Raw genomic sequence first — 21,874 nt, forward strand, 5'->3', positions numbered from 1 at the left:
TCCTAACACGCATGCCTTTGAAGCATCCCGACTGTTTGCATGCCATGCAGTCACAAGTGAAGCAGTAGCCAAATCTGTGTCTGAGTGTGTGCACGCTCCTTTCAGAACGGGGAGTTCCTTCACTGTGCCTCAGGAGACTTGGTTGCCCTGTCCCTTGACAGAGGCGTCATCCAGGAGTGTGACAGGCAAACCCTCCAGGCAGCTCACGGCAGTCAGGAGGAAGCAAGAGCTGGCAAATCTGTTGCTTCCTTTTTGGCTCTCGGAAAGTACCGAAAATTGTCTAAATTCAGTGTCAAAGGACACCAAACAAAGGAAGCCACACACGTCACATGACTGAGTCCTCGTTCTCTTTATTGCCACCTCTATTTCCTCCAAAGGGAGGAAATCGAGACTCTGGCTTTTGACTCAAGTAAAATGGGAGCGAGCGACGGGAGCCACTGTTCCTGCCCACAGCGTTGCCCTGGTTTGACCTGCAGGGCTCCACCAGCGGGGTCCTCAGGCAGCTCCGCACGGCACCCTCTGCTCCTGGCCACGTGTCCCCCACCTCTGTCTTTAGCCCTGCGCAGTTTGCACCTGGTGACTCCACCCTCTCTCTGGCAGCACCTTCCCATAGTCATGCGTTGGGACCTGCAGGTGCAGGGGGAGCTCCTCTTGCTGGCCTCTTTCCCTGGGCTGGGAATGAACTGTGTCCTTCCAGGACTTTTCCAGTGAGACGTGTCTGCTTTGTTTCATTTCCTGATGGGTCAAAATCGGAGTTACTGTCAATCGTTTCCTGGTGCGTGAGGCAGAACTGGGGTGGCTGCATTGCTTGTGGTGGGGTTTAGTCTCCCCCAGCCACTGGCTCTTTCCCAGATTCCAGCCACATGTCTCCAGGGATGACTTTAGGAACCTGTTGAGCAGCCCTGACACCTTGGTGGGAAGACTGGCTGCTCCCGTGAGCGGCCCCTGGCTTGCACCCTGTGTTCCTCCTGCCCAAATGAAAAGAAAGTCAAAAACAAATCGTCTGCACAGTGAGAACTCGGTCACCTTGAAAAGCGGGATTTCCGTGTGTGGCATTGCCATGTGCTTCTCACTATGACACATTTTCCCTAAGAAATGACGTCTACACTAAAGGCTGAGTCTTGGTGCTGCTTTTAAAGAATACCAAATTAATCTTTGTTTTGACTTTCTTATCACAATTTCAAAACTATGCTCCGGTTTCTGCAGGACTCACTAGCAGAAGTGGAAGAGAAATACAAGAAAGCTATGGTTTCCAACGCCCAGCTAGACAACGAGAAGACCAACTTCATGTATCAGGTTGACAACCTGAAGGACACGCTGCTGGAGCTCGAGGAGCAGCTGGCTGAGTCTCAGCGGCAGTACGAAGAGAAAAGCAAAGTAAGCTGTGGTGTGTACAGGGCGCAGCGCTGGCCAGGGCTCGGGGGCTGTGAACGGGCTGCCAGGGGCCCGGGAAACTCCTGCAGCTGAAGACATGCCATGCTCTTTGCCAAGTGCCTTGAAAGGTTGGCTGTCATTTCAACACGTAAAGCAGAGGCAGTTTTACTAGAGAAGGTCTTTGTTTTACGTGGAAGGTGCTATCCTAACCATGGATAAGCATGCTTGCAAAAGAACCAACATGCTTGGAAAAGGCACAGTTAGATGATTCCTATTTTCCTATGGGCATACATTTTCTGTTGCTTTTCAATACCATAGAGAAATAGTTAAAGGTATCAAAGGTGTTAAGAAAATCGTTTTTATTTTTTGCTGATGGGGAGACATGGTTTCTCCATTTAAGAATTAAATACCTTTATTTAAGCTCAGAGAAGAGTCTCATTTGCACTTGCACTAAGAACCACTGGGATTGGTTTGCTGTTAACTTATGTTATTGGCGTCAGCCTGTTAAAGTTAATGACAGTAGACCTTCTGGGGTAGCGGAGCCCAGCCGTTCTTCAGGAGGAAGGAATACTTGGGTTCTGTTTGTTTCAGTGGTACCAGGGTTGAACCCAGTGATGCTCTACCACTAAGCTACATCCCCAGACATTTTTATTTTTAATTTTTGAGACAGGTTCTAGCTAAGTTGCCCAGGCTGACTTTGAACTTGGAATCCTCCTGAGTAGCTGGGATTATAAGTGTGCAACACCACACCCAGCTAGGAATACTTGTTTTTCCTATTTGTAGGAATTAGCTGGTTTATCAAACCCTAGAATGTCATCCAGTTCTTTGGAGAGTATTCTGAGATGAACAGAGAATTTAATATGTGAATGTCATCGTCATCTTTTAAACCGATTGTATGGTCAGAATCCCAAGTATTAAAACCAAGGTCCCATCACCAACTCAAAGGCCTACTTCTTTGCCACAGGATCATGTTAGAAGCTAAAAGGAATTTTGCACACAGTTCCTGACAGCCGAGCTCTGAGAGAGTCTCATGAGGCCCGAGGACATGGTGGGGGTGAACAGAGGCGCGCTGTGGGCCCCAATGCTGGCAGGCACGGTGGAGTGTTCAAACCCTAGACCACCACCCTCAGGCCCCATGAAATGGAACGCAAACCCTCAAGCCTAACTCCAGAAGCTGGGTGGTGCTAAGATGTGCTCCCACGATGGGGACAGGGGTTGCCAAGGTGGAACCCTTCCCAAACAGCCTGCCTACGCAGATCCAGGGACGTTAGTAGTGGTTGTGCCACCGTGTGGGCTGCAGAACAGAAAAGCTATGTGGCCCGTTCCCTGGACTGGACCTCTTGCAGGGGCTGGACGCGGGACAGGGTGCCCTGCAGGCACTGTGTTTGCCCCCTCCGCCCTCTCCTGCCTTGTCTTAGGAGTGGCAGCTCTGGTGTGGAGTCGGCAAGGAGGCTGCTCAGATCCCCTATTTCCACAGTGATTTGCTTTTCAAATCGGGCATCATTTTTCCTGGCCCTGTGCAGGGCTCCTCATCCTGCCCGGCTCCACATGGCCCTGGGGACCCAGAGAGGAACCAGGAAGCTGCGAAACTCCTCAGGTTGACTTTACAGACTTCTGAGGGAAATGCGTGGGGACGTGCTAGGGTGACAGAACAGGCCTTTCCTCCCTGCAGGAGTTTGAGCGGGAAAAGCACGCCCACAGCGTACTGCAGTTCCAGTTTGCTGAGGTCAAGGAGGCGCTGAGGCAGAGGGAAGAAATGCTGGAGGTAGGTGGCAGTTTCCTTTCCTTTCCTTTTGGAGTTGGAACATTTGTTGGTTTTAGCTCAGACGGGCTCAGTCTTGCTCAGCCGGGTTCAGACGGGCTCAGCCGGGCTTCCCTCAGGCCAGAGCTGCGCCTCACCCTCTCACAGTGCTGGAGACGGGAAGTTCCAGACGAGGCCTCCCACTGTGGCCTCCTTGCTGTGTTCTCACATGGCAGAGGACACTCACCCTGTCAGATCAGGGTCTCACCTGCCTGACCTAAAGGCAAGTGCCTCCATGGGTGAAGAGTCTTATTCTCTTGGTGGTGGTGTGCTTGTTTGGGGACACGTGGTAGACAGAACAGTGCCCCCCGCCCCAAAGACGCCCACGTCCTGATCCCTGGAGGTTGTAGGTGTGTTGCCTGACACAGCAGAGCGACTGTGCAGAAATGACTAAGGTAAAGGCCTTGGGGTGTTAACCAGGGCCACTGCTGGGTCTGATACGATCACAAGGGTCCTTGCAAGGAGAGGCCAAAGTAGGGGACGTCAGACCCAAGCAGGGAGTGGAGTGATGTGAAGAATGGCCAAGGCCAAGGTATGTCTAAAAGGGTTCTAGAAGGGGAAAAAAGCAAGACCATCTCCCCTGGAGCCCCCAGGAAGGAACACAGGCCTGCCCCTACCTTGATTTTAGCCCATAAGATTCACTTTGAACTTCCAGTCTCCAGAACTGTAAGAGAATAAATTGATGTTGTTTTAAGCCATTTAGTTTGTGGTGATTTGTTACAGCAGCAAGAGGAAACTAATACAGTCATGTACCACGTGACATTTCAGTCAGCAGTGCACCACAGGTACAACCCTGGTCCCACAGTATATCAGCTAGTGTCATTGTAGACATCTTGCTCTGTGTCAGCCCACTCTGTGGTATTTGCACAGTGAAGATGTCATCTCACAATACTTTTCTCACACTGAATCCACGATGTCCAGCAAAGCACAACTATATGGGGTTGGGTTTTAATTTTTAAGTTAATCGGTACTTTAACTGGTGACTTTGGGGTGAGAACTCACCATGGCAGGTTTTCTCCCTGTACTTCTTAGAGCTGAGAGTAAAGCAAGGGAAAGCCCTCGGATACTGTTGAGCTCAGGGCTGATGAGGTGAAACAGCCCCCTGTGGACTCAGCTGTCCGAGCTCTCCGGGTATCCAGCACCGGGCCCTTCTTCCTGCTTGACCCTTTACCTGCTTTCTTTCCATCTGTTCCTTTCCTCAGGAAATCCGACAGCTACAGCAGAAGCAGGAGAGTTATATCAGGGAGATTTCTGATCTTCAGGAAACGATAGAGTGGAAAGACAAAAAGATAGGGGTAGGATTCTCAAGTTGAATTGGGCAAGCGGCTTAGCAAACAGTTATTGCAGAATGTTTGGTTTGCAAAAGCTTGTGTGGGTGCATGCAACTCCCGTGTGACACAAAATTAGGAGCAGAGTTCATGCACTAACTTAGCAAATTGATAGTAAAGTAACTGAGATTTGGAGTTAACTGCTTTCCCTGGCTGCATGGTGAGGGAGGCCTCTGGGCACTGCCTGGAGGTCACACCTCTCAGAGGTCCCTGCTTGGCCTTGCCTGGGTTTTTTCTCAGAAGGGTTTAAGGAAACTATGGGTAGCAGAAGCTGCAACCCACATAGTTCTACATCAAAACATCCCCAGGGTGGCCTCCTGAGACCCACTCCCTCTGCAAAGAGGCAGCCACCCACGTTCAGCAGTGACAGATAGGAAGACAGGGACCCCACAGAGCCATAGTCACAAAGAGCTTCTAAAACATAGCAACTCACATGACCCAGCCCCGATGAAGGCCTAGTGGTGTGTGACCATGTGTCTGCAGGTCCACTGTGTGAAATGCACCCTGGCTGCACTTTACACACCCAGCAGCACTTAGCTAGGAGTGCCTGTGCACAGATGCATGTGTTCAGACAGGTTTACTTTTATCAGGGACAACAAACACTCATCATCTATGTGTAAAAATGATGGAAGAGTTCCCATTTGGGGGCTCTTCAGCCCTCCTCTTGATTCTTTGTCTGTCCCTCAGTTAAGTGAACACATTGCTCGTGGGGACTTCAACACCGTGCGGGTGCAGGCCCAGCTAGACTCGAGGCCCTGAAGCCACCTCTGGGTTTCCGTGAGCGTGCTCGTGAGCTTCCAGACGCTAGCACCCTGCACCCGGCCACCGCACAGATGCTTGCTGCCTGTTCTGTCTGCTCCTTAAGCATCTTTCCATGTCTGGGCTGCTTAGTGTGTGGACAGTAGGGCCGCCTTCTCGCCGCTGCTCCTGAAGTAACTGCTCTTCTTGCCTGTCTTCTTTCTCTCTGCTCCACTGCACACTCAGGCCTTAGAGAGGCAGAAAGAGTTCTTTGATTCCATAAGAAGTGAACGAGATGATCTTAGAGAAGAAATAGTCAAGCTGAAAGAGGAATTAAAGGTATGAAGTCAAAGTCCTGTTTAAAAATACCCCGGTGGCCACAGCCAATTCTGGGCTTCTGTGACTGTGTCAGCTGTGTCTGTACTGTGACATTGGTGCACGCAAGGCGTAGTTCCACTGCCCTGAGGAATCACATGAAGTCAGTGCAGATCAGGGTCATTAGGTGTTCATAAGCACAAGTGATCTTGGAAGGACCTCAGGTTTGCAGCTCTGGGTGGCTTTTTTGTTGTTTTTGTTACCTGAGTTTTCCTCATACTCATTAGTAAGCCTTCTAGAATATTCCTCCAGGTTGGAAAATGTATTTGTGTCCTTGGAATAAAGCCTCCCCCCATAGACTTCTCCTGATGAGCAGTGTCTGGGCTAAGTGGTGGGGTTAGGCCCATGCTGGAGACCTTGAGACCTCCTGGTCCTGGGAGAAGGACAGTCCAAATCCTGGACACCGTGTCAAGGGGCCTGCCGCTGCTGGCTTGACACAGTAGAAGCCCAATGGGCAGCATCTAGAGGGCTCTGGAGTGCTGCAGGAGGGAGTGTTGAACAAGGCATGGCCCTGGTGACACCTTCAGTGTCGGGGACATGTCATGTCTGCTCTTAAATTCCCTGGTCAAAGCCAGAGCAATGAACCCGCAGGGCACAGGCCTGGAGTCAGGTGGCCAAGGATGCTCCTCAGAGGCTGTGCGCGCAGCATCGGGGAAGAGCTGTGAGGCAGGGGTGGCCGGCAAGTCAGGACCCCAGGGCTGCCAAGCGTCTCTCCGTGTCGTGGACATGCTCATTCTTTTGAATGCGTGCAGCGTTCCGGACCCCTTTTAATCCCCCAGCATGAGCCTCATTCCTTCCAGAACACCTGAGCACGCCTTTCTCTCGGGGCTGTGTGGCTGAGGGGCACTTCCCAGGGACGGCTTGGAGTGCCACTTGTGGCAGCTCAGGGGCTCTTATGCCTGGTTTAAAGGATCCCTGTTGAAAGTATCTTGTCACCAGAAAATTAGGTCCCAGGTAGGAGCCCAAAGGAGGCAGCATGTGGAGGAAGCCGCCACAGACTTGTGTGCTGGTGGAGCACTTACAAGCGTGGTGCCCAGGCACCTCTGCGTCCTTCTGGAGTCTCCCGCTCCAGGAAAAATACTTTCCTTTTTTAAGATTATTAATAAAAAAAAAGTTTTAACCTGATATTTCTGAGTATTACAGTGAGCCTGGTTTTGTTCCCAGAAACATGGAATCATCCTAAATTCAGAAATAGCCAACAATGGAGAGACTTCAGATACACTAAACAATGTTGGGTACCAAGGCTCCACCAAGATCACTAAAGAGGAGTTAAATGCCCTCAAGTCAGCTGGGGATGGGACACTGGGTAAGTATGCGTTCCTGATCCCTTCATCTTTCAATCAGCCTTGGCTCACATTCCATGCATTTTTAGAATTGAAGCAATCGTAACTGATCAATTAACAGTCACACAGCATGCCATTTGTTCTGTCACGTCATGGTAATTTCTTGCCAATCAGTGTGAAGGCCCACACGCGTTGTCTGGCATGCACCTCCTCCAGCTTACCACAGTGGCTCGATCCACGTACCTCTGCGTCTCAAAGCTGTGAGTGTAAGGAGGGACCAGCACTGGGTGACCGTGCTCTCCTAAAATCTGTGCCAAGTGTGGCTTTAACCTGCTTCGTTATGGAGCTATCAGATCAGAGTAGCCGAGGCTGCGAAGTAGGTTATGTGGCCGCCGGGGCCTGCCATGCTGTCACAGCCTATGCCCTGCTCAGCGTCCTGCAGGCACAAGGGGCACAGGGAGCACACACGGGTTGTCGGTCTCCACCCAGCTGGGTGGGGGGCAGGCAGTCCTGGGTGGTGGGTGTGGCCAGGGTGTAGGAGGCCTTGGTTGAGCATGCTCCTTCAAATGCCATGCCCTTGCTTCCGCACGAGGATCAGGTGGTGGAGTCCAGTGGATCATGGGATATTTTATATGATTTTCAACGACCTGCAGCAACTCACTAATATTCATCATACCATCTGGCTTTGGGATAAGCCCTCAGCCAAAAGGCCTGGTCTGTCCCTAGTACCAGTTGCCTTCAAGTTTTTATCAGTGAGTCTGGAATAAGAGAGCCCATGATTTTTAATCGCAAATTAGAAGTTTTCAGCTTACTTAGTTTTATTTATGCAAATGTGGAAACCTGTAGGCTTTAGCTTCTCAGGACTCACCTCCCAGGGAAGTCCCTTTTTATCTTTACCACTCCTAAAGACAGCACTTGGAACTGTGTAAAAGTTGTTGGGAAGAAAAGGTGAATTAATGAATTGCCATCATGCCTTTAGAAGGGGTGCTGAGCAGGTAGGGATTGACCATGCTGCTCTTGTCCAATAGCTGTTTTGCATACCTTTTATAACCACCATGCGCTGCTTAAATGCCAGCTTTGTGATGGTCTTTAATGTTTTAGCTCACATATCCCGCCAGTAAAGGATTGTGGGAATTTATCAATACACATGTTATCTTTTAATGTACTTATGTGTACTGTTTCATTGATATAGAAAGTACCTCATAAGACACAGAATAATAGAAATTTTTAAAAGGTAAAATAAAACTAAATCATAGTGCTAGTATCTCCCCTGTTTTCCTGGGGCCATGGCCCCAGTGTGGAGACGACTGGCTACAAGATTGTCAGGCTCTGGCTTCCAGTAACATGGTATCTAATAGGCGCAGGCTTGTTTAGAGAATCTCGAGTATACTGTTTGTTCCAAAGCAGTGTCAAGCTTCCTACTTGCAAACAGTGTCTTAATTAAGTGGTCCCCTGGCATCTAGCCTTGCCTCCCGCTGGGGTGCACAGGCTCCTGGGCTGAGCTGAGGATTCAGGACAGATGTGGAAACTCTTTCAGGAAGACAATGCTTGGGCAGTGGAGCATAGCTTTCTCTTTGCCTTATAGGAGCTATTTTAAAGGTATCCTCTTTGAGATGGATCTTGAGTCTAAGCTTCTGAAACTGAACTGGACATTCTTTAAAAACAACAATTTGAGAGCCACTTAGGGGCTCTGATCAGCAAAGCCACTTGATAACCGGAAAAGCACGAGGTGTCAGGATGTCCATTTGGAAATGGGAACGGACCTGCAGTCCATTCTTAAACCCATCATTTTGGGTTGTTTGGCTCTCTGATCCAGAGCTGTTTCTTTGTGTTAAAACGTGAATTCACCTTGAAAAGCTCATGCACTGCGGCACCAGCACACTGTTGCCTTGGAAACGGTGGCCAGGCCTCACTGATCCGATTCTTGCTAATGCAGTTGCTGCTTTGCCACACTGAAATAGCAGAAGCCTCCATTTCATGTGATTCTTTGATGACTCACTCTCTCTAGGAACTGGGCTGGGTGGGTATTAGAACCTGTGTTTACTTTTTAATATATGTTGAGTGGTCACCGCATCATGGGGTCCCTTCAATTCTCTCAATGGTCTTTTAGGAAGAGCCACAGAAGTGAAGGTGAAAAATGAAATTGTGGAGAATATGGGGAAAAGAGCAATCTTGCAGAATACTGAGCAAGAACAGCACAAAGAGGACACAGTAAAGGATTATGTATCACATCCTGGTGAAAATGTGGAGGAGCAGAAAACCTCTGGAGACAGTGCCCCATCCCCAGGACCCAGAGCAAATGCTAACTGTGAGGAGCAGGTTCATGACCAAGTTCTAGAGAATACTGCTTTCCTTGAAAGTCCAGGGCAGGTTGAGTCAAGAGGGGTCATAGATGTGCCAGATGGTGAAACTGGGGCTTCCCTAGAGCAGCCTGGCTATGGGAGGGATTTAGACAAGGAAGCCCCAGTACCCACGAGTGGGCAGGACAGTTGCACTGCCTTGGATATCAAAAGCCAAAGTGAGCCATCTGTAGGAAGGCAGGAAAAAGAAAAGCAGGAGGATTGGAAAAGCGACTTGGAAGAGGTTAGCTCACAAACATGCCAGGAATCTGCTCCTGTGCCAATACCCGAAGTTGAAAGAATGAACAGGACAGACGTTGGAGGGCCAAGTGGGGGTCACCTGGGGAGTATAGTAGAGGCAGGGGGCGTGCCAGCTGGGGAGCAAGTGGGCACAGTGCCTGCAAGTCCTCTGAAGCATGGTGATGACCCAGTGACTCAAGGTGGACAGTGTGTGTTTAGCACCAGTGCAGGGCAGAGCTTAGAGAAGGAGCTCACCAACCGGGAGGCAGCTGAGCTGAGGGAGGCCCCAGTTCATAGCACAGAAGCCGGTGGGAAGAACAGTGCAGAAAAGGGTGGAGCTGCGGAGGTGAGGGATGAGGAGCCAGGCCACGCGGAACCCCAGCCCGTCCCTGGTGCTCCAGCAGCCAAGGGCAGCCATCAGGAAGCAACAGGCTCAGGTAGGGCCGATCCTGAAGGTGAGCTGCTTGCTGCCAAGGAACCAGAGGAAGAGAAGAGTGACCAGCAGGCGGAGGCATCAGAGTCACCCCAGAAGAAGAATAAGAACAAGAAGAAGAAAAACAAGAAGAAAAGATCAGCGGCAGCTGCAGAATCCCTTGAGGGTGTTAAGAAAGAACTGAGCTATCAGGACGCAGAGGTGGGCGAGATTAAGGAAGAAGAGCAGGTGCAGTTTTCTGACAAGAAACGAGCAGTGGAATCACAAAATGAGGTGACCCAAAATCCAGAGCAGGAAATTGTGGCAGGAAGCGGGGAGCATGTTGGTTGTCCGGGGAATGGTGAAACGGAGTTGAATGGAAAGCTTCAGCAAGGCGACGGTGATGTGAAGACCAGGGCAGGGGGAGTGCCTCACGGAGGCACGCTGAATCCTGAAGGTGGGACAGCTGAGTCGGCAGGGGCTAGTGCTAGTGATAAAGCATTAGATGAAGATGGTGATGCCAAAGCAGCCAGCAGCGCCCAGAGCAGTCCTCTGGAACCAGAGAAGGAAGAAGGGGACCGCAGCTCCCTGCTGGAAAACAGCCCCTCAGAGGACATTGAAGATGCCTCTCGGGCAGAGAGTGCCCAGAGGCAGGATCCGCCCCAACACCCAGGTCAGGTGGCTGACAAGGCCCAGGACAGCCTGGGTCAAGAAAGCAGTGAGTTGTCAGCAGCAGCAGGGGGGACGGGGGACTCCAGTTCAGAGGGTGGAAGAGAAGCAGGAGAAGGAAGCGAGAGGGGCAAGAGCAAAGAAGACTGCACCATGTCCTAGGGCAGGGGGCCGCAGACGGGCAGCCGGCGGGCCCAGACCAGGTGGCAGAGGAGGCCCGACCCACTCCGCACAGCAAGTCCTGGCGTCAGAGACGCCTTCCTCGACCTCACTGGCACAGTGCGGAACGTCCTACTTGATCTAGATGTACTGTATGACAGTGACTCACTTACCACATTAGCCACATTGTTACCTACAGGTTCGTGTTCAATCACTGAGGTTGTCACCCATATTAGGAAGAAAGACATTTGTTTTCAGAGTAAGTTCTGACGGAGAGCTTTCCAGTAGCAGCAAACAGTAAGGTATCCGTACTCTTTTTATATTCTAGCCTGAAGTAAAACTACTTCGCTAGACCCCAGGCCATTATGCATGTAGATGTGGACCAAATATATCAACATCCAATGAAATGACCAAATAGCACTCTTAGATTTCTGCATCATGAATATTGTGCATATTTAAACTAATACGTCTCATTCAAGTCTGCGTATTTCCATATTTGATTTTAACATGTACATTATAACCTGCATAGTATTTTATTTAACTGAAATAAATGTCCAAATGGCATGTAGGTCACTGAGTGATAAGATACGCACCTCAGGCCAATCATTGATCATCTTAGGGATAACAGTAAATATCTGAAAGCACTAGGGAGGTCTTTTTGTTCTTTACCTCATGTATTTAATGTCATGCCAATACCCTTGGATCTCATTGTCCAGATGACCAAGTTTATTTTGTAGATTTTGACTTCACTTCGTGCTTATGAAGTATCAGATTCGTTGTATATGAAGATTATTCTTAAAATATTTTTTATCAAGAAATATGTTGAAATTGCATTTCCTACTGTGGTATTTAGACAAGGGCAGTCTTTTAAAATTTTTTAACTTAAAATTACTTCTCTTTCTGTTTGAATGTCTTAGTCATTATTCAAAAGAGCATCACAAAACATTACTTGTTTTAGTGCAAACTACTCATTAGATTAAACTAGGATATTTTAAAAAGTTGAATTACTTTTGGTATTTTGGTATAAATATTTTTATTTGTTATCCTCAGTATATTTTTACTGGAATTTTTTGTTTTGATCTGCCTGGAAAATTATATTTTTTCTATATAAAAAAATTTTAAATGATCATAAATTAAGTAAAAAGCAATGGTAAAGTATAAAATCACAAGGGAATGTATATTATGAATGCCATTGACACTTTATAAGATTATTGGAATTTGTATTAACTGTTACAAGATACAATTGAGTACAGAAACACCAAAACCTCAGTAAATTTGGAGGCGAACCTAAGTGTTACATAACTAAAATAAAAGCATTTTATAATTTGACAAGGCTGTGGTTTAGTCTGTGGGCTCCTTGACCTCTGACCCTGGCTGCTGTTCCACACAGTGACCCTGCTCCTGGCTGCTGACCCCGCAGGGCTCTGAGCCTCTATTCCTCACCGCCTGGCAGCAGTAGGTATGTGCCTTCCCTGGGGCCATCCTGGCACTGATAGAGGGCCATGCTCTGGACCCCCCAGGTGGGGCCCAGCTGGAGGGTCTCCGTTTAAGCATGCCAACCTAGAGTAGTTGGGGAGAATGATCAAAGTGGCCAGTAAACCTGGATCGGTGCTGCTCAAGTGCCTGGAAGAAGAGGACAGTGGGTATGATGAATCCTCTCGTGCCGTGAACGCAGGAAAGTGGGGACTCGGTGGAGGCTCCAGCCAAGGGCTCTGCAGGATGCAGGGGGCCCTGGTCCACGTCACTGCTGCCAAGCCGCTGTGTACTGGAGCTGGAGCGTGTGTGGGAAGGCAGCTCTCGTTTCGACTTTCAGAGGCCCCCCCAACCAGACACTAGAGTAACACCCTCTGGTCTTCTTGAGCTCCGTCCTTTTCCCCCAAGTTCTCCAGCAGCACGTGACATCAGGCACACCACAGGTCCTTGAGCTCACTGTCCAGCCTCTGTCATTCACCTGCTCATTTGTTCATTGACAAGCACCCTGGTCACTGAATAGCTGAAGGCACTGGCCAGTGGACAGGCACAGGCTCAGCTGTCTAGTGGGGTGCCGAAGCTGAGAATCGGCAGCAGACAATCAGGGAGGAGCGTGCCGCAGCAGAGTCATGTCTTGGTCCTTCCAGTGCCTTTATGCAGACATCAGCTTCTGTGCCCTGTGCATGTGACAGCACCACAGCCCAGCCCCTGCTTGTCCTAGGGAGGGCCCTTCAGCCCCCAAGAAGTGATTAACTTAGGCATATTCAGTGTCAAGGCAATTTAGAAAGATTCCAGCAATAGAAGGTTCAAACTCAAGAGAATTGCAAAGTTCTCTCTCAGCCAGAGGAACTTAGGCTGAACAGAATAGAGAAAAGTGTTCATTCAACAAGATCTTAAAAACCTTGGTTGTGTTTCAGCCCCAAACCAGAAGATACCTATGATATTAAAATGTAAGTCTTTTTTCAAAATTATAGTTATGAGTCTATATAGAAAATAAGAAAGAACAGATTTGGGGCTTTAATTTTGTTATGCAAAGGTTAGAAAGCAGTAGCATTTTTTAAATCATTTTTAAGAATGAACTGTACTGCACTGACTACTTTGTATGATGTTTAGTACTTCTGATTAAAAGAACACCCAATGAACACCCAATGAAATTAACCTTCCACTATCACCAGAACCCTGGAAGGCTTGGGGTCCCTCTGGTCTGGTCCCTTCCCAGGAGACCCCATGGCCACTGAGCCAAGGAAACCAATAGGAAGATTCCTTCCAAATGCCCAGACCCCTAAACGAAGGGGAGGGAAGCACACGTGTGTGTCAGGTTCCGAATACGTGCTTGTCCTGCCATGATCAGATCTGTGCCGGCTGTCATGTGCTGTTAGTTGAATCGTGATGCCCCTGGATGGAGAACTAACAACACACAGGCCAAAGGAATGACTGAGGATCCCAGTACTTGTTTGCCTACCCAGGAAGTTTCTAGAAGTCTCTCCCTCTTTTGTTCCCTATTCATGGATCTCTAAAATGTGTACCATAAAGTTTGCTGGAGTCATTAATATATTATTAATATGTAAAAAAAAACATTTCTTTTTTTTAAACAGATTTCTTAAAAATGCAATTCTTTAGCAATATCATTAAAATACCTTTACTAGTCTTCTGATTTTAGCTTCCCAGTATAGGAGGAAGCCCTAAAATCAGGACTTGACCTTTTTCTGTGCTTCATTTCTAAACACTTCAGGGGCTGGCTGAGTAGTCTCCACCTGCCTGTGCAGGAGTATTTCTGACCAGCAAGGCTACTTGCTGCATAAATACAGGGTAATCCTGGGTCTTTAGTATTCTGGTTAGGTGTTAACGGTAAGTTTACCACTGATGTGCCATTTCACCAAGCAAGTTACACTTGTTGATTTTTAAAGCTTTGAAAAGTGGTACTTTTATTTTCTCTATATCAAGTTATTTTGCTTTTTTCCGTTTTCTGAAAGCTGTTTAGTTTTCCTTTTGTTCTCCTATTCAGCTTTAAAATTTCTCTTCCTAAAGTTCCTAATAGTCTCACTATAAGACTAAAAGTCAGATCACCTACATTTTTTTTTTCACTAAGATTACATTTTAAAATTTATTTCCTACTACCTTTCTAAAATTTTAAAGTCTTCTTGGAGACTTCTTAGACTCAAATAATAAAAGATAGTAAAATTATACAATGGATATATGAGCTTCAGGATCATTTTCAGATGTATTCAGTGTTTTGTATATAGGAGTAAAAAATATGTATGATAAGATGAAAAGTGATATTGGATAAAAGAACCAAGTTTATGACCACGAAAAAATTAATTTCTGTGTTGGATGCATTTATGAAAGGGAAGAAATGAAGTAACTGTAAGACACCATTAGCCTTTAAAATGCATTTCCAGAAAGGATCCTGAATTTATCTTCTGCTTAAAAATTTCTCCTCTTTTGTTACATAGTGCCTTTCAAAATAGGGTTTTTGGAAAACAAATTAGAGAAAACCTGTAAATTGGATTAGAATGTGGCCAGATAGTTTTTTAAATGAAAACAAAGACACATTTTATGTGGGTTATTTTCTTCTCACACGGCAAATGAAAATTAATATTTTACTCGATGGAGAATTTAGAGCTAAGCAATGTGGGGCAGGGTCCCCTTGGAATCCGAGCTCAGGCAGGGGTCCGCATCCCTCCCAGAGATGCGAGACCACCACTGACTGGAAGTGCTGGAGCACCCCGAGGCTGGGCTGCTAGGCCTTGGACAGAGACCACCGCCCTGGGCCTCCCCCTTCTCTAAAGAGGGGAGTGATGGCCCACCCACCGGGCTCTTGGGCTGATACAAGCCGATGCACGGAAGCTGCTAGAACAGGGCCTGCCTATGTTGCCGAGTGTGTGCGGGTGCATCCCTGTCAGCATCGGTTCTCCGGATTTTACCTTTAAGCAGATGTGAACACTCCCAGGTCTTGGTCCCGCTGAACCTGAACGCTGTCGTACCCTCCTGCACAGAGGTGTTGGGGCTACACACACATTTTGTACACATCCTTATGTGCCTGGCGGGGGTGTGTAAAAACACCAACCATCCCTACGCTTGCCTTCAAAGAGTAACTGGGTTAGGGCATGTTGTCAGCGTGCTTGGATTTGTAAACAGAGTCAAAACTCACTGGTGAGTCTACAAGAGAAACAAGATAGGTACACCCGAGCGGTCAGCTCAGGGAGGAAGGCTGCCGTGGTGCTCCCGTGTGGCGATTCGGGGTGTGTGTTGCCCTGGCAACCTGAAGCGTGAAGCCTGTGAGCTCTTGTGTTGCAGTGTGGTTTGCCTGGCGTTCTTGCATGCTAACCTAAGTAGAAGACTAGCCTGTTTGCATGAGCCGGATGCTGCTCCCAGAAGTGAGTCGGGAGGTGGAGCCTCCCCTGGCTGAGTACCTCCCCGTCCTGCCTGGCCTCATCCACCGTGGTACGTGTGTAACTCTGCCTTCATCATTCATCTCACTAACCCCAACCAGCATCCCCTGGCGAGCCACCGCTGGAGGGCGCCGCGTGCCATTCACCCGAACCTGTGTCTCTCTCCTCTCTTCAGATATTAGGTTGAAAAAGCTCATTGATGAACGGGAATGCCTGCTGGAACAGGTAATGATCTTTTGATTACTTTAGCAGGGCACGCGAAACCACAAGCCTTCCCGTCCTGACATCTAGTGCACTCAGAAAACCCCTAGATGCATCATGCCTGAAAAGAACCATAAGCCAAACCTTAGCTTGATTTTGTCCAAACAGAACATCACACGTCACGCGAGTGCCAGGGAGGAGGTCTCAGAGACCTGAGGCCGCTGTGCTGAGCTGGGTACGTCCTAGTGGATTGCTGCTTGAATTGCACATTAGTGTGGAAGGCCCAGGCTAAGTGCTGAGACCAGGCCTTGGTTGCTGCCAGCACCTCTCCTCTCACTGGTGCTTGTCACCACCCATCCGCCTTGTGCCCAGTGATCAGTCCCTTCCGGCAGGCGTTTCTTTGAATGGTTGATCAGCATTGCTAACTGTGATTTATCTTCATTCTCTCTCTGACCTCAAGAAATCCTGGATACTGTCCTTGCCATGTTCAGGATGGTTACTAAATTATTCCACAACACCTTCTAAGGAAACTCAGTTCCTCTAATTTTCCTTCAGAAGCTACTAACCAAATGCATTTGCCTTACTTTTTACAATTCTGTTGAACACTCTTTCAAGACTGGATAAAGCATCTGTGGTGGCAGGAGTCTCGGGGATCCTGTGTTCTTTTAGAAACACCATCTGGTCTGGGGTGTGGCTCAGTGGCAGGCCATGGCCTGTCATGTTCGAGGTCCTGGGATCCATCCCTAGCACCACAAAAAAAATAAAACAATGTGAACTTTTAACACGTATCCACTGTCATTCTGCACCGTGTCCTTGAACCAGCAGGCACCCTGGTCTGTGTTTGGTCAGAGGTGCAGGGAGATGGCTACCCAGAGGATGCCACAGAGGTCAGAAGCGAGCCAGAAAGCAGGGCAAGGCTCGCCACTGGGCACCTGCGCGTCCGGCACTCCTCTGCAGCTGCCGATCCCACCTCCTGTTTCTCCCTGCCCAGGAGAGCAGGGCTGTGCAGACACCCACTCCCTGAAGACTGGCAAACACCTGTGCACAACCTGCAGCGTGACTGGGTCCTTGGCACAGCTTGGGGGGATTTAGTTCCTGCACTGCTAGGCCTGGAGACACCAGGTGGCCCTGTCTGGCTTCCTGTGAATAAAGCAAAGGTCAATGGCACACTAACTAACTCGCCATCCGTTGGCTGGTTCTTTGGGTGGCTTTATGTACAGCCTCCTCCTGAGTCCCCAAAGAATTTCACCTTCAGAACGACTTTTCATCCAAGTTACAAAACAATTCATGCCAGATATTGTAAAGAAAGCTCCTTTGACATTCGTTGTATGTCTAGTATTTTCTGAGAAGAGCACCTATTGGAAAAGGTTTTTGTTTCCTTACTGGAGTTGGTCTTGATTAAAGGGAGAGTCCCTCTGGCTGGTGTAGTGCAGGGTGGATTGTCAACTTTTGCCTTGTCCTCTCCTGCCCAGTCATGTCATCCCTGTCTCCTGGGCACAGGCACTCAGCTCCAGGCGGTGGCCTGCTGTGCTTCTGGGGGCTGGTTTTCACTTTATGTTTGCTTCCCTTCCCATAGGGCACAAACTCAGCTTTCCGGTTTCCTTTGGAATAGAGAAATTAACATATTTTACTGGTGGGTGTTTCAGATTAAGAAACTCAAAGGGCAGCTGGAGGGGAGACAGAAGAATGGCAAGCTAGACAGTCTGCGCCCTGAAGATGCTGCATTGGAAAACGGGACAGACATGCACGTCGTGGATCTACAGAGTAAATGTCAATTCTTGTGCAGAACACACTGTAATGCGCGCTGTCCTTAAGCCATCACGGCACAGAAAGCCCAGGAGCCCTCACATCCCCCACCCAGAGGCCCTGGATACAGAGGCACAAAGGCACTTCTTTGTGGGCAGAGCAAGGACATTGCTTTCCAGGCCTGTGGCGTAGAGCAGGCGTCCCCAGAGGTGCAAGTGTGCCCTGAGGGGAGCCACGAGTGCTCTGCTGGGCACTGCAGTCTTAATCTGCTGATGGCAGGAAAGACTGGGAGGCACTTTTTACGTCACTAACTAGAAACAGGTTTAAAGGAGACCAAACACACCCATCCCTCCTCCTCGTCCCAACTCCATCCTTGGTCTGTCGTCTTGGCTCAGGGGTGGCGCTCGCCTGGGCTCTCCTGACCTTCCCAAGCAGGGGGCACAGAGGCACTTTCCCAGCCTGGGTTCACACCACGCCTTCTCGATCCTTGGCTCCAATTGTGGAGCCACAGACCTGCACTTAGAAATCTGCAAGATGATTATAAAGTAAAGACGTGGTTCCCAGGAACTCCTGTTTTAACATTTTCAAAGCCCAAGAGCTTAACAATTTTTCCTTTTCTTTCAACCTTTAGGGGATGCCAACAGACAGATCAGCGACCTCAAATTTAAACTTGCAAAATCTGAGCAAGAGATAACTGCATTAGAACAAAATGTATGTGAGCACCTCTTAAGCAGTCATGGGCAGTCAAACGGATGTTTAACTGAAGTTTTGTTGGCTAAAAATAGCACCTGAAGGGCTGGGGACAAAATAGCAGAGATTTTTAGAACCAAAAATGGTCCTGATATGGGCAAATGAAGGCAGCAAGTCTCTCAAGGTGTTTCTTGGAGAAAGAGAAAGTGCAAGGAGAGATGATTATTAGGGTTAGGCTGTTCTATCAATCCTTTAGAAATACTGGTCAGTGGTAGAAGATAGCCAATGTGGCTTGGGAATTTTTTAAAACTTTGCTCCTTTAAAAGTAATTTAGCTAATTGAAAACACTTCATGCTGTCACTCTGCCTTTCTCTGCTAGCCAGGGCAGTTCTCCCTGGTATCTAACTTGGGGTATTCCCACCTCCAGATGCTGGGCCCAAGGACAATCTGTGTCCTATCCAAGGAAGAGGTCAAAGCAAGCTCTTTCCCCCTCTGTCGTGAGCACACCCCAGGGTGGGTTTTTGTTTTTTGTGTGCCACTTAATGAAGCATGCTGGCAGGCATTCACCGCCTTTGCCACCCAAAGGCGCCTGCACTCCTGCTCTGCCTTTCCCACCTCCCACCTGCCACTCCTGGGAGAGGTCAGCCTGGAGCCAGGTGCTGGCAGGACCTTTGCTCTTCCTCAGCCTATGGCTCTCCAGCAGGACAGACGCCAGGGCAGCGGCACCAGCCCTGAGGATTGCCTGTGACTGCCGAGGCAGAGAAGCCCTTGCCGGCTCAGAGCCGGGCCACTGTTTGCACAGACGCCTTGCTTGGCCAGACGCTGAGTCCTCTCCCACGGGCTGTGTCACTGGGACTCGCAGGGTGTATTCTCTGTTTCATTAAGTCAGTCAGTCCCTATGTTCTTGAGAAGAATAAAGCAATTAGAAGAAGAAAACGGACCTGTTGACTTATACAGATGGCTTTTCCCTGCCTTTCAGGTAATAAGGTTAGAGAGCCAAGTGTCACGTTATAAATCGGCTGCTGAAAATGCAGAAAAAATAGAAGATGAACTTAAGGCAGAAAAACGGAAACTCCAAAGAGAGGTAAATTTTCTAGACTGTCTTAGGGAAAGAGTGGTGTGGCCGTTCCTCTGGTTGGGCCATCGAGGGAGGATTTACTTGGGTTAAATCTGCCATGAGGCTGTGCATGGCCAGCTGTCCCCAGCCACACCAAGTGCTAACAAAGGCGATGGCAGGGCAGCCAGTCAGGAGCCTAGGACCAGGACCCTGGCTGGCCCTGACTGTCCAACCAGCCAGTGAGCATCTACCACAGGGCCCATCCATAAATGTCGAGTTGATTAGTGAGATCAGGGAGCAGCCAGGCCACTTATGCCTACGTACGAAGTCACATGGAGCAAGCCTGGACATGGGCAGCGGCTAGCACTGTCTGAAGTGCCCCGAGAGGCTGAATTGTGCACAGGCCATCTGCTGTGCTGCCAGGCTTTCTTTAAAAACTACGTGTATTTAGGCTGGGGCTAGGGCTCAGTGGTGGAGCACTCGCCTGGCACGCGTGAAGCACTGGGTTCAATCCTCAGCACTACATAGAAATAAAATAAAATACTATGTCCACCTAAAGCTAAAAAATAAGTATTAAAAAAGAACCACCCGTATCTTACCTTCCTGAAGACACTTTGCAAAGCTGTTCACCCAGCCCATGTTTATAGCACCTGGTGAGCGTGGGTCTGTACATTGGGGCACAGCACTGTTGTAAGGTGTATCTCATCCCTTTAAACGTCCCAAGCACAACTTGCTGTTTTCCACTTTGATCTGACCCTGCTCAGTCTCTGGGCATCTCTGCTGCCATTCGTGGCTTCTACACTCACCTCAGGTGGCCTTGCCCTTCCCGTGTGGTGGTTCATGAAGCTATGCTTCATTTTTATTGGCAGGAATGCCCCAGGCCTGACTAGGGGAAACTTCCCACCAGCAGCCTTCCCTTCTGCCCCTGCTGGTGACATGGGTGGGGGAGGTTCATCTGTCCCAGGACCCCACCACTCTACTTATGGGTTCTGGGTAGAAGCAGAGCCACAGATGCTCCCACATCTCCATGCCCCTGTGACCGTGCAGCTCCCTCCCTGGGGCTTCTGCTGGTCTTTCTGCTCCGCCGAGGTTCTGAGCCACAACCAGCCTCTTGCCTTCCTGCTTTGGTCTCTGGCCATGGAGACCTGGCTCCTGACTGCCCCAAGCCATGGGGGCCTCCTCGCCTGAGGCCCCGGGCTCGCTCTGGTTGTTGGGAGGAAACAGGTTCCTGGGAGCTCACTGCCTCTCCCTGCTTTCAGCTCCGCTCAGCCTTAGATAAAACGGAAGAGCTTGAGGTGAGCAACGGCCACTTGGTGAAGCGCCTGGAAAAGATGAAAGCCAACAGGAGCGCACTCTTGACCCAGCAGTGAGCACCAGCTCTGAGTGCCAGCTGCTGGCTGGCAACCGAGAGCGTGGCGACGTGGGCTTTTCTCTGTGCCGCCTGGAAGTGCTGCTTCTTCCCCTGCCTCTGACAGAAGGAGCCCCAGTGGCCACCAGATGCCTCTGTCTACAGGCACCTGCCCCAAGCTGGGCCACCAGGTGGAACCTTCAGGTCTCTTCTAAGCACACTGGGCCTCTCGGGAGCTTCGGATCTGATGCACAGCAGCCTCAGTGCCACTCCAGTGGTGATCAGAGCCAGGCTGGGGGTGGGACTTGAGTTCTCTTTTCATGTGTCTTTCTGAATGAAGGCGAAGGGGACGTTACAGTGTTGGGACTTCCTTCCGCAGCAGAACCTACAATTGGAGCGACTTCAGTCGTGTCTCTTAGTCTACGCTTTTCATACACAAAACACTGTGGAACCACAAGCCATTACCAAGCATAACTCTGGCTGGAGACAAGGGCATGGTCTAGACACAAGTGACCTTAAGAGACTCTTCACAGCGTCAGGTGAAGCTCTGCTAATGGATTTTGGCTTCAGTTCAGTCATGAGAATACTTTTTTCCAGGGTAATTAGGCAATAGCTTCACTGAAAATGACAGCTTTTCATTTGCATTATTTAATCCTTATATTTGAAATTGAAGTTGTTAACTTCTTTTTAAGAATGTGCTGTTAGAAAAATAAAAATTTAAATGTTGAAATACTTGAACTATGTGGTTTTTATTTTTCCCACTGGGAAAGAAGTTCCTTAACTGATATTTGTTATTCTGTGTATTTATGGTCATTTTTTAAAATCTTTATAAGCATAGCAAATCAACTCTTTTTCTTATTTAAAAAAAAAAATAGATATATTCATACAATCAGGGCACCTGGGATAAAAATGAAATGGGAGCAGTAGGAAGCCAGAGTAAAGACAGCTACAATATCATCAAGGGCAAAAGCAGAGCAGACTCAGCTGCTTGCTGATTTTTAATTACTCTTTGTACACGTCGTATTTCCCATGTGACTGGTTAAAGAGGCCAGCTTTTTACGATATTAGCAAGTGCAAACCAAGGCAGTATCATTCCAAACCACGCCTAGCATCAACACTTGAAGGAAGCTGGAGTGAAGGTGTGAGTTGGGGGTGTGTGGGGGACACAGCCAGGGCAGTGTCCTATCCAGGGCAGCTTGGGCCTATCCTCCAAGCACTTCACTGGACACCAGCTCCTAATCACTCATGAGCT

General features: G+C 48.8%; 1 protein-coding gene across 42 annotated transcripts in view; it reads left to right on the forward strand.

The window, feature by feature from the left end:
* The window catches only part of Lrrfip1 (LRR binding FLII interacting protein 1), a 124,378-nt gene extending 103,026 nt beyond the window's left edge, over positions 1 to 21,352 (forward strand). For 24 of the 42 annotated variants that reach the window (XM_078018298.1, XM_078018302.1, XM_078018301.1 and 21 more), the window contains 6 exons: positions 1,207 to 1,377; positions 3,047 to 3,139; positions 4,378 to 4,470; positions 5,488 to 5,580; positions 6,781 to 6,922; positions 9,010 to 12,050. In XM_078018298.1, the coding sequence (XP_077874424.1) occupies positions 1,207 to 1,377; positions 3,047 to 3,139; positions 4,378 to 4,470; positions 5,488 to 5,580; positions 6,781 to 6,922; positions 9,010 to 10,721 (2,304 nt within the window). In that variant the 3' untranslated portion in view covers positions 10,722 to 12,050. Of the gene's footprint in view, positions 1 to 1,206; positions 1,378 to 3,046; positions 3,140 to 4,377; positions 4,471 to 5,487; positions 5,581 to 6,780; positions 6,923 to 9,009; positions 12,051 to 15,755; positions 15,806 to 17,427; positions 17,546 to 18,158; positions 18,239 to 19,196; positions 19,302 to 20,533 lie in introns of those variants that run through there. The other 18 variants (XM_078018308.1, XM_078018321.1, XM_078018323.1 and 15 more) reach the window with 5 other exon arrangements.
* The last annotated feature ends 522 nt before the right edge of the window (positions 21,353 to 21,874 follow it).

Source organism: Ictidomys tridecemlineatus, chromosome 7, assembly GCF_052094955.1.
Source record: "Ictidomys tridecemlineatus isolate mIctTri1 chromosome 7, mIctTri1.hap1, whole genome shotgun sequence".
NCBI classification, from domain to species: Eukaryota; Metazoa; Chordata; class Mammalia; order Rodentia; family Sciuridae; genus Ictidomys; species Ictidomys tridecemlineatus.